Source organism: Rhagoletis zephyria, unplaced genomic scaffold (assembly GCF_001687245.7).
Source record: "Rhagoletis zephyria isolate East Lansing unplaced genomic scaffold, Rhagoletis_zephyria_1.1 Rzeph_scaffold_00019, whole genome shotgun sequence".
NCBI classification, from domain to species: Eukaryota; Metazoa; Arthropoda; class Insecta; order Diptera; family Tephritidae; genus Rhagoletis; species Rhagoletis zephyria.
Genome location: NW_016157103.1, coordinates 850912 through 876042, shown reverse-complemented (window position 1 = coordinate 876042; position 25131 = coordinate 850912). Strand labels below are relative to the sequence as shown.

The 25131-nt window shown below is 33.3% G+C and overlaps 2 protein-coding genes across 2 annotated transcripts in view; both read left to right on the top strand.

Annotated features, from left to right (window-relative positions):
• The window catches only part of zld (zinc finger protein zelda), a 59843-nt gene extending 53981 nt beyond the window's left edge, over positions 1 to 5862 (top strand). The window contains exon 3 of the mRNA XM_017614626.1: positions 5112 to 5862. Coding sequence (XP_017470115.1) covers positions 5112 to 5131 — 20 coding nt within the window. The 3' untranslated portion in view covers positions 5132 to 5862. The remainder of the gene's footprint in view (positions 1 to 5111) is intronic.
• On the top strand, positions 5130 to 14658 carry LOC108361874 (uncharacterized). The gene is made up of 6 exons (XM_017614636.1): positions 5130 to 5179; positions 12135 to 12269; positions 13859 to 13940; positions 14021 to 14231; positions 14318 to 14469; positions 14534 to 14658. Exons 2-6 carry the CDS (start codon positions 12258 to 12260, stop codon positions 14620 to 14622), a joined length of 546 nt encoding a protein of 181 aa, XP_017470125.1. The 5' UTR covers positions 5130 to 5179; positions 12135 to 12257; the 3' UTR covers positions 14623 to 14658.
• Positions 14659 to 25131: the final 10473 nt, after the last annotated feature.

Sequence of the window (25131 nt, the reverse complement as noted above, 5' to 3'; positions counted from 1 at the left end):
AAAAGTGTAGTATGAAAAAATGGTAGGCATGCGAAACCAAAGTTTAAAAAACAAAACAGCTACACATATCCTTAGATTTTTTGCAAATTTTCGCTATTGCCCTGTTGTTTTTTATGCTGTCCTGCTTCAATCGCTATTTATTGGCGCTTTCTAACGCGCTTTCTGAAAACATTCAAATTCGAGTACATACATATGGGTATGCCTTCACGTAATTTACTCAGCAGCTTCCTCGTACTCTTGCCGCATATTCAACGAACTGTCATTCAGTCCAGCAACCACTCATTCAGTCATTCCTTCATTCACTTAGCTAGTTTGCATTGCGGTTAGCGAACCCTTCTGCAGCTGCCAAGCTGCTATGTACGTACTAGGGTGTATGATTATTCGCCTTTTTTTTCAAAACCTGTTTCGAGTTATTCGAAAAATTACAATTTGAAAAAAAACCGGTTCCGAATTTTGGAATAAAAAAACCGCATAAACCGGTTTAATTTTGCATAGTTTTCTTACAGTGAAAGTGCTTTACGTTTGGTCTTATTTTTTTGTATACTTTATTTCATTTGATTCTTACTATTTTCGGTTTTTAGTAGTGCCCTTTCCACCGTAGCCGAGTGCTAAGAGGCGCCACTGCCCCTCAAGAAGTCCATGATTAAATTTCTGGTCGATGCAATATCAAAAAAGTATTTTCAAATAACGGTCGCCCCTCGGCAGCCAATGGCAAACCTCTGAATGTACTTCTGCTATAAAACAGCTCCTTAGGAGGTGGAGCAAAAGTGCATTACTCTCCATTTGTGTCACAACATCCAGAATAAGAACACGAATTGGAGGAGAAGCTCGGCCAAACACATAAATAAATTCATTTATTGGAATCCGGTTATGATCCTGTTCATCCTCAAATAACCAAGGATATAATTTTAAAAGTATTTTTAGGAAGTACACACATACATACATATGTATATTTAATCGAATGTATCTTCTAAAATATAGATTTTAATCTTAAAATATTTTTTTCTTGAAAACAAACAAAGGTTCAAGCTTTTACCAAAACTTCTTTTTACACAGTGAGAATTATTGGGATACTTTTAAAGTGGAAAAGCTTGAAATCTTCGAAAAATTCAAAACTTTTATTGAGAAGTCAAGATATGTATGAATAGAAAAATATCATTTTGTTCGATAAAAAAAACCGGTTTATTCGATATTCCAAAAAATCAAGATTAAAAAAACCACCTATAGATTTTTAAGAAAAAAAAAAACGGTGAGAACCGGTTTGGAAAAATCGATTCAATCGCCCTAGTATTTACATAGATTGAGCTACCGCCGCTGACGGTGACGTTTTTCGAAACCCTACTTTCCAACTCAATAAGCCGAAATTGTCACACGCCCCGCTGTGCGCATATCATTTTACTCCTCTATGCATATTTTAATATACATACATATGTATGTATATGTACTTAGTATTTTCTTTGGTAATAAAAATTAAGATTGATGTAAATTAGGCTGGCTCATGCATGACATTTCCTCGATTAAACTTTCGATTCTTTTTCGAATTGTTTTCCTAAACGACAAGATTTTGCTTCTTGCCTATTGAGTTGCTTAGCAGGCATTTTTCCATCAGTTATATATGCCCTTTTTTGCTACTTTTTTCTGATATCAATTTCTATTCTGCTGACAGCTCTAAGCATTGATATCCAATTAAGTCCTTTTAGCCGTATTTTTTTTTGTTTTTTTTTTTTTTGCTGGCGCTGCTCATCAGCATATCAGTTGCGCATCGACTCGTGGTAGCTTTTGGCTGGTTGACTAGAAGTTTTCACTGAAACAAGTTTACTCCAGCTCTGACTTTTGATTAATTAAAAAATATGCCTGCTGTCACAATTGATTGAAATTGTATGTTAAATGTCAACACACTTGACACAGATACCAACAAAGTGGGGGGAAAAAACGCTGCCTATAATTATCAAAATTCATAGGTACGTCAAATGTATTCCTTTATTCAGCCTCCTTGCGCTGTTTGCCCTTTTTCACACGTCCTTCTCTCTTGTGTTGCATCTTTTGTTTATCTTGAGTGTGTTATGCGTCTCTGCTTTGTTTGTCTGCGTGCGTGTGGTTTATTTGACACATTAAAGCCAAGAGGGTTAATTAAACCAGTTTGAACTTTCCCTTTCCCTCCTTTTATGTATCTGCTCTGCATACCTCCTCTATGAACCTCTCGTGAAATTTTTAATGAACCATCAACCAGTTTGACATAGATCGCTGAGGTCATGCTGGCAAGCGCGACGCGGGTATGGCAGGACACATTTGTTTATTGGCTAGCTGCGCTGCTCTCTGATTTGCTTTTACCTACCCGAATTTTAATGCATTTCAAATTAGACTTATCTACACAATTCGGCACTTTATTTTGTTGTATTTTGACCTTTTTCACAACGAAATGTCATGTTTCCTTTTTTATAATTTTTTGTCCTATTTTTTCCTGCTTATTTGGCAGGTTTTTGAGCTCTTCTTTCCAAGTGTTTATTGTTGTTTTACCACTTGGCAAAATCTGATTAGGTATATAATTTTTTCAATGATCTCGTAGCCATAAGGAAATTTAGACGATTTCTCCGCTTTTTGCAGTTTCCCACAATACTTTACACGAGCTCATTACTAAGGAAAAAAGGAGATTCGGCCCAAAATTACGAGCCACGGGAACTTGTGCTCAAATGGGAACTTGTGCTCAAATGTTCTCTTGTATTCAACTCATTTGAAAAAGTCTCAGAAATACATATCGGTGCTGTGCTTTCAACAAGAATAATTTTTTAAAATTTTACGTTCTTAGGTTTAAGGCACGTAGATAGAACCAACTCCTAGTCCAGCTCAACTTGATAGACGGCTATCTACCTGAGCTCTTCATTTAACCGCCCATCAATGACTACCCGACAAACTTAAGAGTGAACTGATTTTTCCTTGAAGCAGAACACTTTAATAACAAGTAGCCCCTTGGGATCGTTGAAAAAACATAATAATTACTCAATATTCAATTTTGGTCTTGCTTCCCACTGTAATGTTTCTCTTAAGCGAAAAGCAACAAAGTTGCTAATTACTGTCCCACTAGACCCAAAGGTAAGAGATCTAAAACGACATCTAAAGCGTCATTTTGTGATATTTAGATTGATCCGGTCAAACAGATGATACTAAGCCATTGTTCGTTGCTCAGTTATTTAAGATTGGCCACCCTAATTTGGAAAAGCAACCATATGATAACTCCATATAGGTTAACTGGTCTAACAACGCACAAACCTCATTTCATACCTATGGCTCTCTTGTCCTAATATACTTAGAAGCCTTCTCATAACGTAAGGCCATGTTCTCCTTTCAGCCCAACTTCTTCTCCAGAGTAAGGCCTGAAAATGTCGATTTGTTCATTAAAATTACTTGGTACCCGTTTAGCTGAGGCAGAGTGACCGACGCTATTTTATACCTTCTTGTCACAGCACAATCCAACGTCCTGGATCTCGATATGGATTTACCAAAAGCTCATGTGCAGAAACTCAGTCTGAAAATCTGTATGTCTAAAACCATTGCCTAACCTATTCTGAAATACCGTGAAACTAGTATAACTGGAGGGAAAAAAGAAGGTGGAAATTACTGCACGAGCCCAGGAAATTTATAATTATATTTTTTTTTAGACAATTATATATTAACAAAACATTTTTTAAATTTTTTTTATAAAGTTTGCATTTTAGATGTTACGAAAAGAATTGGTTATGAAAACAAGTTCACCTTTAAAAATTTAGTTCCAAATTTAAACTGGTTTGGAATCAAGATTGGCAAACAAAAAATGGGAATTAAAGCAAATGAAAATCTCAAAAACCAACATTAATTTCTTATTAACATAAAAGAAATGCTACAACTTTGCAACCATATAAAAAAATTTTATTAAAAAAAACATTAAGAAATATTGTGCTGCAATTTAAGTTGAAGAACTTGTATACCATGTATAACAGATTCCGATCAAAATTTTACTACTAAGAAAATTTCGATAATTTAAAAAAAAATATGAAATAAAAAAGTATGGTTCGAATTTTTGAAATCATTTCTTTCATCATTTTTTTCTAATACAAGTTTTGGGTCAGGTGGCAGGAAATGTAAAAATTTTATTGGTATAATATTTATTGTATGGTATTTGTAAATATTTTGTTACTGTTTATTATATATCTAAAACTTTTCGAATTTTTTATTTTCCAACATTTTTGTATTTTTTTTTAATTCTTTGGTTAAAATATTTTTTGCATGAATTCTTCTTTAACGAAATTAACAAAATTTTGTTTTCCATACATTTCGTGTTTTCAAAAGTTTTGGATAATTTTGTACTTTTTTTTTAACTTATTAAAATATATATTTTTTTAAATAAAATTGTACGAAAAATAGTGGCGGAGGAAAAAACTCTTTTTACCAAGATTTATTTTTTTTGCCAAAATAAAAATTTTTTCATTACAAAAAATTATTAACTTTCTTTTAAATTTCGAAATTTTTTATTGCAAATCTTACTCCAAACAAAGAAAATGATTAGCATAACGCCAATATTTATTTTATTGAATAAAAAAAATACTTAGTAAGTTGCTACCTTTATTTCCAAGGCATAAAAATTTCAAAATATTTCCCCTTCCACCAAGATATTTTTATAGGCTCTGATTACAAAAGAAACACCATAAAATATTTACACAAATACAGTATCGGACATATCAACAGCACCCCCATTTCAAAGTTATGATATGGTTTGCCCCTCATGTTTATTTATTTATTTTTAGGAATTTTCAATTAAAGTTCAGTTCAGCGTTGTAGAAAACTACAAAAAAATCAACAAAGTTTCACTCAAATTTCAAACTTTTTTCTCAGAACTGTTGGATTTTCTTGAGTACACAGTTTTATAGCCCATTCAATTTTAGTCCAATAATGTACAAGTTTCAAATGACTAAAAATTACTGTTGATTTTTTAGAATTTTTCTCGCCGAAGGTGTTGCGGGTTTCTTCCATATGAAAATAAATTATTTTTATTCGAGTTGCCATATTTTTATCTTTATCTTCATATTAATCGGTGTTTTACAAAACCACTAATCTCATTAATCTCTTACTATTTACAGCTGAACGCGTTCGTGGCTAACGAGAGGTATAACGAACAATATGGACTACCTTGCACAGGACATTTTATGTATGTATATTTGTTCCAAAAGAAAAAAAAATCTTTATAAAAAAAATCAGACTAAACGAACTTACGATGCAGAAGTTTAAATACTACATAATTTAAGCAACGAAATGAGAATTGAAGCCATTGGGCTGGAAAAGCATTTTCTGATTAAAACGAATTATATACCCTACATGTGAGCATAAAGAAAACACTATGTAAAACCTAAAAGAATTGGCTCGTAAAATATTCTAAGTCAAACGAAAAAATTAAGAACCATTTACACTTTTAACGAACAGATTTCTTATACTCTTTAAAGCTCGCGGCCACTCTTTTTTACCATACATTTGTTTACTCAGTGACTAAAGACAGGCATAAATATTGAACCATCGAGGAAAATAGTAATGAAAATACCGATCATTCATTACAGCAGTACTCTTATATGGATCTTGTACGACTAACGAGAGATGAAATTTACAAAAATATGTGGACTTTCAATTGAGAAAAAATACGCATAGCTGGCAATACTGAACTCTTATACGAATACTAACGCAACACAAATAGACATTCAAATATAACAGAACAGTTGAAACTCTACAAAACACTCTTCTACGACTCTTATATGACCCTTATACCACTCTCATGCAAATGAATTTTAATAGAATCAAAGCAAAATCTGACTAAAATGTGGAGCATAAAAATAAAAATATGAACACAAAAATCGTTTCAGGCTCAGTAGCTTCCTCGAAAAAAAGATAAGAAATTGAACTGGTTAATAATTTTATACGACTCATATATTCTCAGACGACTCTTATACAATCGGTGCAGGCTCAATAGCTTACTCATAAATAAAGAAAGAATTAAAAAATAGAGCTGGCTAATTTACTCTTATACTCTCAAACGACTCTTATGCAACACATGGACAAAGTAATTGACAAAAGAAGACGACGAAAAAAATATTATACATGCTCTTATACGACCCTTATACAGCATTTATGCAACATTGTTGCTTGAGAACAAGAAACTTATCTGCAAACAACAAAAATCGAAGACTATATTTGCAAGAATTAGCAGAAATAGTCAGATATGTTCTATAAATATGAAACACACCGTAAATACATTGAAATAAAAAATTGTGAAATTATCAAAAGACCTCTTGTCAGGGATCTTCATATCTGATACAAAAATAAAAGTAAAAGCAAACAGGTAAATGGCGAAAGCACGAAATTTAAAATAAAAATCAATTTTTAAATATAAGAAAATTAGTAATAAAAAATTTAAGTAAAAGATTTGAAGAAAGTATTGAAGTTGGAACACAAAGAACAAAAAATTTTGGCATAAGAAATATCATTAAAATTATATTAAAAGAAATTTTAGCACACTAAGCAGCATAGAACGAAAACTATTTCATTGTACTGTAAACATAAATAAGTGTATTTTTCGGCAAGTTTAAGCAAAATTTTAATGTAAAATCAGAAATAAGCAACAAAAAAAAGAATAAAAAGTAGAAGAGAAGCGAAGCAGAAAAATGGGTTTGAAAAAATAGATTCAAATTAAAAAATTTATTTTGTTTTTAAAGATGTTACGAAAAATTTGGAAAACAAGTTTCCAAGTTTTTTTTAGTTAAAAAGGAAATAATATTTGATTTTTTCAAATATTTTATGAAAAATTCTTTTTGTGAAAAATTTGTTTTGGTGAAAAATGGAAAAAAATAAAAATATATTTTATCTTTCTATGTACTAAAATTTTTTTCATAATGTGGAATTTTTGTTTAGTTTTTTGAAAATTTTTTAAAAAAGCATGCAATACAATTGGCAAATATCGATAAATGTGCATATCAGTGAAAAAACAATAATTAAAAAAACTTTATTTTACTAGAAATTCGGTATGTCCCCGTCGCACGATATACAAATGTATTTGTTTTTTTTTGCAAGTTGTTTAGTTCAATATTTACCAACGAATAATGTGCAATATTGAAATTATTTAGTTCATTTGGTAAGGATTTTAATTTGGTTAGTGAAATTAAAAAAAAATTCAAAAATAATCCATTAGTAACTATAGAAAAATATGAGTAAAATTTGCGACGAAATACCTCAAAAGCAAGCCAGAGACCACAAACAGTTACAATACATATAAAATACAATAAAAAATTATAGAATTAAAAAAAATTAATTTTCATGAAAATAAAAAAGAAAATTTAAAATTTCTCAAAACTCTAAAAATAAAAAAAACTTTTGCTTGAGTACAATTTTAAACAGAAAATATAAAAGAAAACTATAAAATTCTCCATCTGTTATATGTTTACTTTCAACATTAAGCAGAATTATGTTTTTATATTTACTTCCGAGAAGTTCAACGAAAAAGTGTCTCAATCTGTTATCAGCTCGATCTCGAGATCACAACCAACCACCGATATTGGACCATGATTTTAAAGCAACCAAAGGATGCTGTGATCCAAATATAATTTGGGGGCTCCAAATATATACACCTGTTGGGATATTATGGAGATTCTCATATTATTCTAAGTTATCTAATATTACTAATTTTTGCATACTTCTTCCTGAGGTTATCTCTGCTCCATATTTCCAAATATTCCCGAGATTTTAGTGTATACAGTGTAACAGTTTTTCTGGACCAAGTAATCTTTGATTCTGAAACCACAATATTTCTCTAGTTTTCTAAGACATAGAATCAGTACTGAGATTAAAAGGTGATCTGAGAGCATAGCAGTTTCCAGAGTTATCAATGCAATCCTGAATACACGAAATACTCAAAGAATCCCAAAAAACTATTAAGTACCAGATTTTATTTCTGTTTATAGTTTCTGTTTTTATAGGGAATAAACTCGATTTAAGTCCTCTCAACCAAATCCACCGCTCAAATAACGTCCTCCAAAATGTTTTTGTTGTATGAATAATAGTTTTATTTTTACTTAGTAGTTGTAACTAATTTGTTGAATATTTTTGTTAGATTCATAAGCAAAAGAAAAAATATCAACGAAGTGATCTAAGTGGAAAAATTAACAGCGTTGAAATAATGTTCTTTCAACTTTTTTTAAATTTGTTTTAATATGAGTATTTAAAATGAAATCAGTTTTTTTAGTTACTAAGCATAACTAAAGGACTCCTTAAACCTCAAAGACAAATAAAATCAACAAGAAAATTGTCGCACAAAAATATTTTTTACAGTATTTTTGGTATTTTAATTACAGTTTCGTGGCTTTAGAAGCTTTTTTGGTGTTCAATAGCGGCGTTCTCTTAAATTTTTGAGCTCCGCGAGACTCCTGTATCAAAAAGTTGTAATCCTTTTTCCCCTTTTTTTGAAATGGCTTGTGATCTAAGTATGTTTTTGTTATAAGTCGTTGAAATCACGCAGTTAAATAAAACTAATTTATTTCAACTGTTAAAAGTTTAGCAATATACGAAATCCTAAAAAAAAAAAATATCGTAGCAAATTAAAGAAGCAATAAATGGATAAGTTGATTTGAAAATTTAAAAAAAAATTAACATTAAAAATAATGCAAATGTAAAACGCACGAAATAGAAAACATGCAACCGCATTGCTCGCAGAAACACAATGCGCGCGCTTGGGAGATGATAAAACAAACATTGTTGTGAAAAATTTTGTGTGAAATTGAAACGATTAAAAATTTGCTTAAGAAACGTGTTAAGGCAATGAGAACAGAGAATAATTAAAAATATCAAAAAACTACAATAAATGAAAGCGGGAACTTGGAGGGACTGAAGGAGTAAAGGTAGAGTTAAACATTTAATTAGGGATACAGCGAAGAGCGCACATGAAATTTTACTTCAGCTGATGCCAAGAACGAAAATAATTTGTTGAGGTCCTCACAATGTCAGAGATTATCCAACTCACTGAAGAGGCTTCAAAATGCCTTGAAATATCCCAGAATTGGATAAATTAACTTCAAAATCAAGCTGTAATGCTAGCAAAGATCAACCACTGCCTACTGAAGGCAAATAACTCTGCTCGACGCTTGTGAAAGCCCCTAAAAAAACTACCAAAACAATGAACAATACATAAACAGATTCACTATCCATTCAACATAGGAACAAATATATCACACAATAATAATCAGGTACCCGTAGGTGCTAATGAAACCACCTGAGCAACGGCTCCTACTTTATGTTGACGTAACGCCGAACCACCAGATCTACTAGATGGGTTATAAGACACCTCGATTGAAGTAGGCACATTTCTTGCTTAAAAATAGAAAGTAGAGGCTCTAAAGTCGTGAAATTTTTGTAGTTTGAAAATCAATATTGCATCAGTTCCACCCTTCGGCTGCCTCAATCCCTCCAAGCCCTTCCTTTAAATAGCTTCAAATACTTGAAAACAAAATAGGGCCAACATTTTGAATAAATATGGAAACAAAGTACCTCAGCAACTCAAGATTTACAAAAGTAAAAAATGTTTTTGAAAAAAACAAAAAGAAAAACATTTAAGCAAAGAGATAAAATAATAAAATTAAACAATGGAAGCACTCAAAATTACTTAGGAAAGAAGAAAAAACGTTGCAATGAATAAAAAAAAGTTTTATAAAAAAATATGTTTTGTAACATGAAAACTAAAGACGGATAAAGAAAGCATATGCAATTTTATTTTTAAAGCATAGTGTTCAGCTCTTAAGAAGATATGGAAAATTCATATAAAAAACGCTCAAGAAATTAAAAATTAATTTTTTTTAATCAAATTTTTTAAATCAGTTCGCAGCTCTCAAGAAAGAAATGCTCGTATATTTCCTTCTTCAAGAAAATTTACAGCAGCGGCAAAGTTCTGTTTCAAGCAACAGAGCTGGAAATTAGGCTTAAAACCAAAGTTTAAATAAAAAAATTTGTAGCAATTATTTATGAATCTGATATAAAAAATTTTTATCGAAATCTAAAATTAGCTGAAAGAAACTAAAAAAATATCACTAAAAATCTACTCAATACTTAGTTCGCAAAACAACTAAATATGTATGTACTTAATTTTAAAGATCAGGCAAGTTTAAGAGTTAAAAGAAAATATAGCAAAAACAAAAAACATACAAAAGAAATAAAAAGATAACAAATAAAATCTAAACTAAATTGAATCATGCAAAACTGAAAGAATTTACTAAAATTTAATGTATGAATGATGGAAACAAAAACAGAACAAAATTAAAATTTTACAAGTCATTGCAATAAGAAACACGTGAAGGCAACAAGAATTTTAAAAATGAAAACAAGCAGAAGTGAAATAAAAAATTTTTAAAGCAATGTGTGAAATAAAAGAAATGAGAATATCAATAAAAAGCTGTTTAAAAAATTTAAATTACAAAAAAAAGGAACGAAAAATTTTCAAAAAATTAAAATAAAAAAACATTTAATACAAACTTTATTTGTAACCAGAAGAAAAGTGTTTAAAAATGTATGTATATATTAAATGAAATTGTATCTAATATCAATTGGCAAATTTTAATTGGTAACTAAAATAAAATTCCCAAAAACCCCACACTACGACTTCCCCACCCCGTTTCCACTCATTTAAACGTAAAATAAAGTGACAGTGGTATTTAAAAAAAAATAAGTCTGGTTTTACTAATTTATTTGTAGGTATTTCTGCGGTTATCCTTATCGATAACATTGAAACCATTTTTGATATTTTTTATTGTTATCGATAATTCGATATCGATTCGATTCGGCTTTATCTTAGTACTCATCATTAACGTAATCGCCATATTTATCGTAATCATTACTGATATCGTCGACGGTATATTGTCGGTATTATTGTGTGTCAATCTTAGTAATGAAATCTTCCCAAAGAGTTTTTGACGAATGATGCTGTAGTGTTAGTCCTCGGGAAGATATAAATCAAAGACGTTCCGGATACGTAGACCCGACTGTCGTGGAAACGAACATGGATATTATATCTGGTGATTGGAAGGATCTAGTGCAGCTAAGATGCTTTTAAGCCTCAACTTTAGGTACAACATTTCTCTATAAGACCTTGTACAACAATTTCGTTTCTGTTTAGACTTGGGGTTTATATATCAGTACCCAATTAGAGAAGATAGAAAAATTATTATGTATTCGGAAGTAGGGGTAAATCTAGTACTTGTGAGAATACTATTTATCTTAATTTTTGTTGAAGCTGAAGCACCCAATTGTTCAATCAATACTTTTCAATTATTATAAATTAGACAGCAGAAGAATTGAAAAAATATAAATATTTACATGTATAATCTAAAAGAAAAACACAAATGCTTCTAACTTTAAAATACAAACTAAAACTCAAGAGCATGCATATTTTTGTGGCCATTTGCATTTTTCTTAGCTCCACACAAGCTGTTACTCAGTATGCTGCTCTATGTCAAAACAATATCACATGCGACAATGGTAAACCACATTTCGTGTGCGCGGTAAGTTAGCAAAATAATGTCAATCAAAGTAAGAGACTGCAAAAATGAGCTTAAGCTTTCGGCTCGCTGACCTTTTTGATTTTGACTCTACAGCAGGTTCATTTAAGCGCAATTTATGATATTCACTTAAAGAAAACGTGCCTTTCCATAGCCTGTTTTGACGTTCAAGGTGGAGAGAAATAGCAGCAAACAAAATTCGCGATCGAACAGCTAAAACCATTTCAGCTCGCTTCTTTAGTAAAAATTACATCAGGAGCTTCAATTCATTCATGTTTTTGAATCGCGAGCAGAAAAACTTCGCAACTCTTCTTTAACGAAAACAATGACTCGTTAGCGGCTGCGTTGAGCATCATCAGAAGTTCATAAAAATAAAAAATTATACAAATTTTATAGAAAAACATTGAAGAAAGTTTCGCAATTCAATAAGAAAACTCCCGCTGGACTCCGCCTTGGCAGCAAACCACAGAACACGAGCTCAGACATTTTACCTTACTCACAAGGCAAAATAGTTTCGACTCGCGTACAATTTCGAGCATGAATAAACTTTCGAAATGTGTATGTTTTTATTTCTTTTTTCAGGCTCAAGAACCGCGCTGTGATCCCATCAAATTCTTGCATTTAGGCGCTGACCAAATAAACTCTTTTTTACTCGGTCATAATGGTTTAAGAAATAGAGTGGCAAGACAATATCAGATTGCGAACATGAATATCGTGGTAAGTATCGTTTAATAGAGGAGCAAAGAAAAGAAATGAAAGGAAGAGAAAAAAATAAAAGGAAGAGAAAAAATAAAAGGAAGGAAAATAAAATAAAATAAAATAAAATAACATAAAAAAATAAAATTAAATTAAAATAAATTAAAATTAAATTAAATTAAATTAAATTAAATTAAATTAAATAAAATAAAATAAAATAAAATAAAATAAAATAAAATAAAATAAAATAAAATAAAATAAAATAAAATAAAATAAAATAAAATAAAATAAAATAAATAAACTAAAATAAAATAAAATAAATATAAAAGAAAATAGATGTCTGGTGTCTTAGAGGATAAAGAAAAACATTTATCGTAAATCAGTCGAGAGCTTTCGAAGAGAAACTTTCTTGATTTAACGCTAGATCTTTGCGACTGAAGGTAAATAATACGATGAGAAAACTACAAAAAGCTACCTGAGTGTACAATTTTTCTTAGAGGATAAGAAACACTTTTTATCGCAGAATGATCGGTCGACCTGAGCTTATATTTTCGGGGAGAAACAGCCTTTTCTTGGATTCAACGCAGGATCTCTGCGACTGAAAAAGTATTATGTATGTATACGGTCCGAAAGCTACAGAAATTAACCTGACAAAGGATTCAGGAATTATTTTTTCGTGTTGGATGATTCTTTCGACTTTTCGTCATTCCTTGTCAATTTTGGTCCGGAGTAGAGATGTACGCGGGTCGACATATTCAATTCTGATCCCGACCTTCCCTACATTCGGTTTATAGGTAACGAACTCGCCCATACCGACGTCTTTCGGAATTGAACTGCGAGTCCTGTGGGTCGCTATATCTATCATTAACTAAAATTCATATGGCTTTCCAAGTAATTTTTATTGACCTTTGTAAGTGGCGGGATTTATTGAAAGTTTGGGCAAGAGATTTTGGTCTCATCCCGCCCGCTATTTTTTAAAGAATTTCCACATGCCGCCCATCTCAACCATTTTAAAATTGGTACGATCTCTAGTTCCGCCACCCTCGTTGTCATATTTCGTTTGTACATTTTTTTCGACCTGAGTTTATTCTGTTAGACAAACGAAAAATTAATCTTAAATTGTTAGTTGAAACCCATTCGAGGTTGTCTGTAATACCTACTTATTTGAAAGGAGTGGTCGCTGAGTGGTCGGGGGTATATGAGCTTTGTAGACATTTTTGAATCTGCGCTGGACTTAAGCCTCCTGTGATCAAACGTTAGCGGCCTTTTTTGTTCCTCAGTTGGCATGTTCCTCATAACTCGAGCTTAGTTCAACAGAACAATAAGAGAGCATCCCGTATTTTAAGTATAGGCAGTAAGAGACCAAAACCCAAAGTATTTTCTTACCTTGGTTTCAAGCGCTATTGTTAAGGTTTCATTGAGTAAAGCAAATCTAAACTATCTGCAAAGATAGGCTGATATTACACAAAAACGATTGAGTTGTAAACATATGGCGGATGCATTAGTTCTCTCTGTACGCTATAAGAAAACACCAGTTCTAGTTATTAAAGAAATGATGCCCAAAAGCCTCAAAGAATTGAAAAACACAATTCCTTTCTCTTCCATTCCAGCACTGGAGCGTGGATTTGCAGTTAAGGGCCGAGATGTTTCTCAAACAGTGTCGAATGGAGCGCGATTCTTGTCAATATGTTGGTACATAAATTCACGATTTTGTCTCTTTCCATACATTTCTCGCTTAGAGTCTCACAAGGCTATTACTTTTTATCCGCAAGGACCAGCCGAGCTGCAAGTAAACGAAAATTATCTCTTCTACCAAGGCAAAGTGAGCAAAAAATGGCCGGCACGTTTGGTGCGCAAGTGGTTCAATGAATTTGGCTACCGGCAAAGTTGGGATAATTTCTACGTGAACAGATCACAGAGTGTGGGCAATTTTTCGCATTTGATCTATCCGCTAGTGCAGCTAATTGGCTGTAATGCTGCGCAGTAAGGGTTTCAATATACCTTCCAAAAATTACTATATATGTATATCGCTTATTATTTGTCTCTCCATCCATTTTCTTCTTCGTTAGCCTCCCTAACGGTCACTATATGTTTGTTTGTTATTATTGGCCACGTACGGGCAGGAGATATAAAGAGGGTTTCCTTTTCGGAGCACCTTGTTCGCAATGCAATCCGAAAGTACCGGTCTGTTCGCGCATTTTCAAAGGATTATGTGGCATTGGTGAGTGGGAAAAAGAACTTTGATTCTTCATCAAAATCGGCTGAAATTGCCTCTTCCTTTACAGATATTGAAATATCAAAGTCGATGACTTTGTGTAAAGCGGAATTCAGTAGATTTGTAGGAGTCTTATTGCTGCTAATCCTATTTAATTAGTGTGTTTTGAATTGCTTTGATTTTTCAAACTTTAAAATAAATACATGCAAACAAATCTGAGCAGGTCAACATACGATTCGTTTGATTTAGGAAGCTGGGCATCAAGTCATGAATCATCGTTCTTTCTTTCTGCCCTTTGCCTAAACCAGTCGGACACCGAACAAGGTTGAGAAAAAACTTTATGAGCTGTAATGGTGAAAATCGAAGAAAAGCGATAGATCACAACAACTATGGACCAAACTATTTGTGGATCAAAATTTATGTCTGAGGCTTTTTGTGCAAAAACGCTATACTTAATTCTAACTCTCGGTGAGCAAAAACTCAGGTTAGATCTACAAAACAAACCAGAAAAGAAAAAGGAGCCATTGAAAATCGCTGTGGAATGGCTGTATAGAGGAAACTTCCATCCACGGCTAAACCTTTCCCCGACTACCTAAATGCACGTACCTCAAGAGATCATAAATAGGTTAGATTAGATGAGCAGCTGTAGTAAAAGCAGAGATGATTCCCCTAGACCCGTCCCTATTTATCTATAAACAAATATTGACCTTCTTGCGAATCCTGACTTAACCTCTGATGGAGTTTTCCTGAACTGTATAGGCGGCGCTCAGAAGTTGAAGATATTCTCCGCTCCATCTCCGCTGAGCATGGAGTACTCGAATATGCCAGGCTGAATGGATTATCTTTCTTCCTCATCTAAGTAGCTAGTGGTGTTCCGGTGAGGTGCGATCGAGTTAGCGCTAAACAGTGAATGTCTGTAGCTTTTTAGTCCACCTGCTGTTGCTGGCTGCTCTGGACTTCTGTTTAACTCCTGAAAACAAAAATCGCAAAGGATATTTGATCCGCTTTTCCTAATCCTCTCTCAGTTCCCTTTCTCGAACACACGCCTGTTCCACACATTTTCCGGAATACCACAGTGCTGTCAAACAGAATGTAGGTGGACATATTTTTGGCATTCCCGAGCGCACATCGAGTTACCGACCATTCCATTTTGGAAGATCCGGATTCCTAATAACTTCTGTTGGGGAAATAGTTTTCGGAGTTGTGGTCAAAGTCAATTTCCATTATCTGACAATCACAACTTTTATACTCCACCCTGACCCTGTCCAGCAGGGAAGCATGGTCACTGTCCGTCGTTCTCAACCTATTACAAGTGTCTCTAACGCAGCCTGGAGCATCAGGATGACTAATTTAGCTGTATTTGGAACAACTTCAACGACTTTCGATGTAGTGCAAAGCAGAAATTCGTTTAGCCAAATACTATAACAGAGTAACAAAGGATATGGAAGCCCACCCTGAAGGGTACCTCGTAAACTCAATAAAGGATACGCAGAATAGACCATGTACTATCTAATACTACAAAAAAACATGGAGGAGTGAATGGATGAGTGAGAGCTTTGCGTTTGTTAACTTAAAAAATTTATCTTTATTCATGAGATCAATATCTGAAATGTATCTTCAGCGCAGGTACAGTTACAATTTTTGAATTCAGCTCTCTCTCTCTCTTTTACTTTGTGTGATTTGCAAAATCTTCACCACATCTTAATTAATTGAATAAAAAGGCAACTCAGTTCAAACTTTACTTAAACTCAATTCTGCGTGGGAGGCTTGATATTGTGACCCTTTAAGTGCAACTACTGGCTAAAAAACTGACTTTTGTGGCTAACTCCGTCTGCTACTGACATACATACATATTAAAGGTATGTGCAAATGTGCACGTCTATGACGAATTCGAATGGCGCCATTCCTACGGCGTGTCTCGTCGAACAGCAGGTGATGCGGTATTCTGCGGTGGTGCATAATGGCTAAATGTAGCAGCCAAAAGTAAAACAACAACAAATGCAGCATTACAACAAGTTAACTCTATGAAAGGTAAATGCAGCAACAACAAAATGCACATTAATGTGTATGAAGAAAATTTTTGTGGAGTAGAGGTAATTGCTGTTGCAGCCAAAATAATGCAGACAGCGTCGACAACAGCAGCAAATGCTATTACAAGAACAAAAATCCAATAGAGAATCAATTTTTGACAATCAATGGGAAATTAATGGCCGAACAAACCGAAAAATCATTGCGCTTCGCCGCGAGGGAAATGAAAAAAGGGCATATTTAAGGAGGCATAGGATGTTAAATTGTATGAAGATGGAAACAAGAAAATATGCAAGTAGGTATATGTGGAAATGTTTAAAAAAAAAAGAATAAAATAAAAAAGTTAAATTAAATACCAAAATCTGGGACCGTAACGGTTATGATCTTTATAATAAAAATCATAATTTTACACCAAAAATTTGATTTCTATTTTTCTGATGTATTGTTTTATTATTTTTACTTTTTTCGATAAAAAAATAATCGTTAATTTCTGATTATTCTGAATATTTTCAGATGTGCTTCTTTAGATCATAATATATTTAAAGTGATCGTAAAAACATGGTCTCACAAGTTTAGAATTATCGAAGAAGTAAAAATCACAAAATAAAGATTCGATTTGATCGAAAAAAAAATTAAAATTTAAAGAATATTCATGATCTAAAAATTTAAATAATAATTATTTCGGACCCTGAAAAGAATAAAATAAAAAATTAAAATATTTAAAAATTAACAAAATAAAAAGGTAAAAAAACAAAATTTAACCGTTATTTCATGATTTTTATTTTTTCGCTCAAGAATAATTATTAATTTATACTTTTTTGTCGGTCGAAATCAATCAATCAAAATTGAATTTCCTAGATCACAAAATTTTTAAAACGGCCAACACAGTCTGTATTAAAACCCAAAATAACCATTATTTCTGATCAAAAAATTAAAAACTACGAAATAACGATTAAATTTTAACGAACAAATAAAGATCAAAATTTAACGATTATTCTTGATGGAAAAAATAAAAATAATAATATAACGATTTTGCAAAGGTCTAAAACAAAAATCTTGATATTTCAAATATAAAAGTAGAATATAATTAAAAAATAAATGCTGAATATTTTTAGATCTCAAGACCACATGAAAATTAAACACAAATTTTAGATTTTGAATTCGCTTTTATTTGCCGATATTTCGACTTCAGTTTAATGTCATCTTCAGGATTGAAAAAAACGGATGACTCTAGACGGGAATTGAAATATCGGCATATGAAAACAAATGCAAAATCTAAAATTTGTGTTTGGTTTTAATGTGGCCTTGAGCTGGAAAAATATTTGTTCAATATTTAGTAGCAAATACCCGGCGCACCTTAAAAGTAAAAGTTGATAAAAGCGTTGTAAAATAGATTTAAAGAGCTTTCTGTAGTGAGATTTTCAAACAAATTTTCGATTTATGTAGAATATTTAATTCTTTTTAATGTAAGTGTTAGTTAATATACATACATATTTTAGAAGGATTTAGAAAGTAGGTATGTAATTTTCTCCTTTTTTATGAAAATTTTAAGCACAAGTTATAACTCGAGTCTAAATACCAGGCTCTTCCTTCAATGGTGTACTAATTCAATATTTACTGATCTTATAAATTTAACTGAATCAAATTTTTCAAATGGGTGGCGACCCGCTTCAAACATATTTTCGCAGGAAAATTTCTTAAACCTCTTTAGTTTGATACCCGTATTCATTTAATTTATCAATTTGATTTAATAAAAATTTCAAACAGGTGGCAGCCCTCCTAAAAATATTTTCGGCAGTAAACTTTCCCAAACCTCTTTAGTTTGATATCATTATTGGAATATTTAATTTTTCTTATCGATTAAACAAAATTAAAAATTGCGAGCAGGTGGCAATCTCCCACAAAAATATTCTCTGCTGCAGTCTTCTTAAACCTCTTTCTTTTGACAGCCATATGGCAATATTTACTTAATCTTATCAATTTTCTTAAACTGCAATGTTTAAGCAGGTGGCAACTCTCTAATTTTTTCTTCTGTATTTTAAGTTAGACCTCTAGCAACAGATCGGTGAAAACTTCATGCGAATCCATGCAGCATTCGAGTGATGCGCGTACAAACATACATACAGACAGACAGTGAAAAAGTAAATATAAAATTAAAATTAAAATAAAATAAAAGTCAAATACAATAAAAAATTACAAAAAAAGTTTATGAAATAAAAATACATTAAATAAAAACAAACAGTAAAAAACTGCAAAAATAAAATAATTTAATATTTAAAAACTTTTAGTAAAAAAATGTACTTCTTCATTAAGAATAAAATAAAACTAAAATATAATTAACAAATTACTCTGTGGTTAATTCCGTCGTTGCTTGCAGTAAAGAATAGTTAATATTTAAATTCCATAAATGGTGGACTAGTTTATCACTAATAAACCTACTGGTCCTGACTGTCTCCCGTTTCTAGAAATAAATGCTTACATCTACAAAAAACAACTAAGATTCCTTGTTCTTATACATAGTTGTTCCTTATTTTCGCGCTTGTCTCTTTCAATAGATCTTCAGCTCACTCTTATGGTCACTTCATATCTCCCCGACAATCGACTCTTCATCTCCCCTTCCAACGGTCTCTTCGGCCATTCGTTCACTCATCTGTCCGCCCCCTTTGTATGGCTGTCGTATCGGTTCAAATTATTTTAATTTATTATTGCATGGCAAGTTAATGAGCAACAGGATAAAAAGTCTACGCACGGATAGCACAGTAAAGCGGCAGACAATTACAAAAAAATACTAAAATGCATTACAAAAACAACAAATGTAATGAACAACGTCAACATGCGTACACACACCCTTAGGTTGTATGGGCCAACAACACCTGAATTAAAAGCAAAGAAATTAGATACAAAACAAAATTACAGAAAAAATTTTCTTGAAACTGAGATTGTGCCAGTAAGACAAATCATAAGTACGAAGTGAAGGCTGCTGCTTGGGGATGAAAATTTTAATCCGGCGATGTCTAATCACAGACGCACAGTAATCACTAAAAGCAATAGCGACGAGAAACATCCAAGAGCGCTATCATCTTCCCACACAGCAAGAAGAAGGTGAGATATCGCATTGTTGTTGTTGCACCTACAACAGTCAGTTGGCCATGAAATTGTAAGCCAGCTATGCTATGTGCATACTATGTATCAGGGGCGGACCCAGCAGCAATTCTTGGGGCGGAAGGCAAAATTTTTTCAACATATATCGTCTATACAAATTCAAAAATCACCACAATTTAAAATAATGATGAAAACTAGATTTATAGAAATTTTTTATTTTTAAAAAATTTTGAGAATTGTAGGAATTCTAACAAATTTTTTCTAAGTAAAAGTGTCGAATATAAAAAATTTATCAAACGAAATTAAAAGTTTTCGAATGTTGAAAACAATTTCATATTTCGTCGTTCTTGCAAATTTAAAAATTTTAATAATTCTTGCAGATTCAAAAAATTTTTGGACGTTGTTTCAAAAAATTTAAAGAAAAGTGGATAAATTTTGGATTTTTCAAAAATGTTAATATATTTTAGAATTCTAAGAATCTTCTATTTTTTATAACAAGTACCATGAACATAAGATTTTTTCGACAATTTGTGATGTTTCACATTTTTTTCATTTTAGGATGGATTTTAGAATAAATAAAATTCTCAAAATTTTGGAAAATATAAAAATTTCTAAAATCTCATTAATTTTGTACATTTCAAAATATTATCATTTTAGAAAAAATGTCTAAAATCTCCCGTAGATTGATAGTTTTTGAAATTTTGGAAATTATCCTCACAGTCAATTCCACGAAAGCAATTTAAGTGAAAAATGATTTTAATTTTTTGAATTTCATATGGAAATTGACAGCAAATAAAAAATCATTTTCCAATTTAAATTGCTTGTGAAATCGGCTGTTAAAATAAGAAATCTCGAGAAATTTAATAATTTTATAAAATTCAAAATTTTAGAATTTTCGTTGTTTTCTAAACCTGTGAAAATATTCAAACTTGCTGTGACTTGCTGTGTAAAATAATACAAATTCGAAAATACGACAAAAAAGTAAAAATTAGAGAATTCGAAGAACTGATAGGCCTACTCAAATAACATGATACTTCAAGCTTAGCACCCCGCCCCCCCCTGGGTCCGCCATGATGTATGCACAAGTATGTACTTGCAATTGCCTACATTCACTACGCCAGGTAGCCAGATTTTCCTTAGAACTAACACGAACGCCAAGCTGTGAAGGCGAGGAAAATCTAAAGAGGCTGGCTTGCTTTAAAGAAAGCAAAAAAAAAACACAAAAACAAAAACAAAACGTAGTAGGATTAAGTGCATATCCTGACGGCAGTCGTTTCTGTTTCTTAACTGCTGCCCTACCTGCTGTGCACCTTTGGGCATTGGCGCGCATGCGCAGCCAGCGTCATGCAGTACTGCGCACATGCATACATACATACTTATTCATTGTCATTGCAGACAAGTGTCGCCGATGCGTCATTAGATTTGCTTAACGGTCGCCATTTATTAACAACAATGAAATGCAACTTGGTTATTGAAGCATGGCAATGTGTGTGGCTGAGCGTGTATGCCCGTGTGTTAGTGTGATTGGCACTTTTGGCAGCAACTTTTTTTTTTGTTTTTCACTTTTTTGTTTTCTTAGTCATTTATTTTATTACTCAAAGGCTTTGTCTTTATGCGTTGCATATTTGCATTTTTTTTTTGTGTTAAAAGTATTGCCTTTTCGAGGAAAGTTCCGCTTTTGGCATGTTTTGTTTTAAACCCACTTTTACTTTTTGATTTATTCTTTATTTTTTCCAGGAAACTTGCAACAATTCAAAAGTGTTATTGTCTTAGAAACATACATAATTCTTAGATTTTTTCGAAATATCTGAGCAAAGCGGGATCAAAAAAGGGGTTACGTATAGACCGAAAAAATGTGAGTGGAAGTTGGGAAGGTCTGATGCGTATAGTGGATGCATTGAAACGTCTGTGGCTCAATTAGTGCGCGTGTATAGGCGCAAAAAAGATTCATTGGCGTACACTAACTATCCTCCTCTGGGTTCTGGTGGTAAATGAAATCCTGAAGTAACTTAAAGCAAAGAAATAAAGATTGACGCCTATGCTGACACTTTGGTAACAGTGCCTTAGACGGTCCCAAGCCTGGTTTGAGAAAACAGGAGGAGAGAGAGGGAGCTTTGGTATTTCCAGGGTACGGGCTTGACAACCCCGTCTACCCAAGTTAAAGGCTACCAGTCCTGAGTCGGTGGAGACTCAACTGGCAGAAGAGTCTACGGCTTTCGAAAGTCATATTTACCAAAGACTTTAAAATGGTGCCACGGGGAACAGATAGCCCCGGAGTGTGTTCGTCGGCGAGACGAGCAAAACTAGCGACACAAGCAAGGCTTGCAAGACAGGCAAGACAAGCACTAGCATGACAAACACGACGAGAAAAATGGTGAAAATGAAGTTGAATGAAAGTTGGAAAATGAAGGAAAATGTTTTTAAACCGTGGAAATTGATGGAAAAGATGGTGTGCAATTTGAGCAATTCGAGCCGTTGCGAAAATTGAGTGAGCCACACAACCTCTCCGTTCCCACAAGCGGAGGGTGCCTAGTGTGGCGAGCGAGGCGAGTAAGACGTGTGAGATTAGCAAGAATAATCAAGATGATGAATGTGTACAAGTTGAGCAACTCGATCCGTTGCGAAAGTTGAGCGAGTGGTGTCATCTCTCCTGGTTAGCGGAGGGTGCCCACAAGCGAGGCGTGTGAGATGAGCAAGACGGATCATAATGGTATGAAGTGTGCAAATTGAAATGGAGATAAATGTAGAGTGAAGTAGTCGTGTAAGTCATTCTACATAGTGTGAGTTGAGTCAGTTAAGTGGGTCAGGGTGAGTTGAGCCGGTCGAGCAACTCTCGCCGGCGAGCATTACTTCGGTCTGTTCATGAGTACGGCTCCTTTGGAGAGTATCGTGGTGGCTGTGGTTTACCACCCAAATGCGGGTGGAACCTGCAATGGTTCAATGTGGAGTTGCATTGCAACCGGATGTCGTGATCCAGAGAACGTCAAAGGTTTTAGGTAGGCCTCGGCCCTACCAAGGTGGTAAGACGATTGTAAGGTCTCAGGGTCATTACACCATCCGACACGATATTGCACCCATGAAAAAATCAATAATTTTCGGAAAGTAGAGGCAAAAAAAGTAACCGTATATTGCAATTTTTTGATCAGGTCATTTACGATTTCTATGGGGAAAAACAAGCCTTAAAATCATTATGCTGAATCGGTCAGTAGAATATTCCCTTTGTGAAAACTTTATTAACTTCGAATTACCAATCCGAAATCAATTTTAATAATTCAAAATGGCAGCTTAATTATGGTGGATGGGTTTTTAAAAAAGTGTAAGATTTTTATCCAAAGGTTCTTAGAGTCGCTGATAAGAAAACTGAAATCAATTTTCAAAAATTCGAAATGGCGAACCCAATATGGTGGACAGTTAGTGGTTCAACCGGTTGATTTCCTAACCATTCTTTCTAGTTCTTTTATTAAAGGAGCCTCCAGGCACTCACTTATACAGGGCGTAACATTATGGCTTCGAGTCAAAGTATGGAGCTGTCTACCCTGTCGGAAACACCAACAACGAAAATTAGTGTATACATTCCTTCGTTAATGGTTTGGTCAAACAGCTCATGATAATCTATTCCTCTGACTCATTCGATACCTAATGGCCGAAGGGCTGACAATGACAATATCCATTGAGGCGGCCCTTGGAGTGTTCGAGAGAAAGATTAATCGGTAGATTTACTGACCTTTAAGCGATGGCTACAGAGAATACCACAGACACTCGAAACGATGAGCACTTTGCGCTTTACAAGGACATCGACAAAATACAGTTACTCCGCTGGATTGATCGCTTCTTAAGAATGATCGCAAAGACTCCAGCCAAACAAGAAGAATATCGTTTACTTTTTCCTTTTAATTTTTTAAGATTTTCTCGCCGTTTGGTTTTAGAAGCCGTTCAGAATTTTTCTGGAACTTTTCAGAAATCTTCGTGCTTTATTTCCCCGGCACCTTCCTGGATACTTCCCCTCTATTCTGTATTTTTCCGGGACTTTTCCGAAAATTTTCGGGTCTTTTCCGAGGTCGTTAAATTTTACTTTTAGCAAATCACTGAAACATTTTGCATTATATGCCAAACGGGATAATAAATAAAACGCTTTTGGATTTTCGGGTATTAGTTCTAGATTTGGTAAGATTTTCTTGGAATTTGTGTTTTTGGGATCGTTCAGAATTTTTCGAGTATTTTTGGGATGCTTCGGGTTTTATTTTACTTAATTTTCGAAAACTTCTACTTTTCGGGATTCTTTGGGATTTTTCGGGATTGTTCAGTATTTTTTGGGACTTTCCGGGACAACACGCGTGGTATTTTTCTGAACCTTTCGTGATATTTTATATTTTTCCGTGGCCGTTCTGGATTTTCTCGAGAATTTTTTCTTCATGCATTGCTTTTCGGGATTTCTTGAAACTTTTTGAGACTATCGTGTTTTACTTTCGGTGTCTCTTGAGGTTTTTTCGTAGCCATCCGGTATTTTTTCATTCCTTACATTGCTTAGACCGTTCTTGAATTTTCCGGGAAGTTGTGCGATTCTTCGTGCTTTGCTTTTCGCGTTTTTTTTAACTCTGTGGGAATTTTCGGAACACCTCGTGTTTTATTTTTCTGTGCCTTTCGGGATTATTTTCAGAACTATGCTGTATTTTTTTCATTGCTTTTCGGGATATTTTTGGAATTTTTTTAGACTTTGTTATTTTATTTTTTCACTACCTTCAGGAATTTTTACGGCTCGGTTGGGCACTTTTTCGAAACCATGGAGTATTTTTTTTTTGAATTTTCGTGTTTTATTATTCGGGACCGTCCAGTAGTTTAGGGGGCTTTTCGGGACTCTTCGTATTTCCTTTTTCTGGACCTTTCTGGTTTTTTGGGAGGAGTTTGGTATTTTTTCGGGGCTTTCAGGGTACGTTTTACTTTTGTCTTGTTTTACTTTTCGGGATCCCTCGAGAATTTTCAATTACAAGACTATCACCCCTATTGCGAATGTCGACTGGCAGTAGATAAACGACTATTAAGCGATTATCGATTATCGATGCTATTGCGAGTGTCGCTTAGTCGCTCAATTAGCGACTGTGAATACTTTTTAATCGCTCATCCTTCTATTGCTGTTTTTTAGTCGTTGGAGTTTGCGTTTATAAAATTTACATAAGAAAGTGGTACTATAATGGATAAAAAGTAAGTCAATTGAACTGGAAGTTGTAAAAAATTGTGAAATATACATATGCATGTATGTGTCTGAATTACAGATCAAAAATTATAAGCAACAAAAGGCAACTTGCGCGGTTGTTCGTACTGATGCAGGAGAGTGAAGACATAGGCAAAGGAATTTCTGGAAAGAGTAGTGTAGGAAGCTCCGCTTCTATTGGAAAAGATACATATACAATATTTCTTGTGCATATAACTCCGGCTACGCCATCCACAGTGTTTTTGCGCAGAGCCAACATCAAAAGTTTATACAAAAAAACTGCATAATTTATTAATTGACTAGTGCTCGGAAATTTGAAATCTTTATTT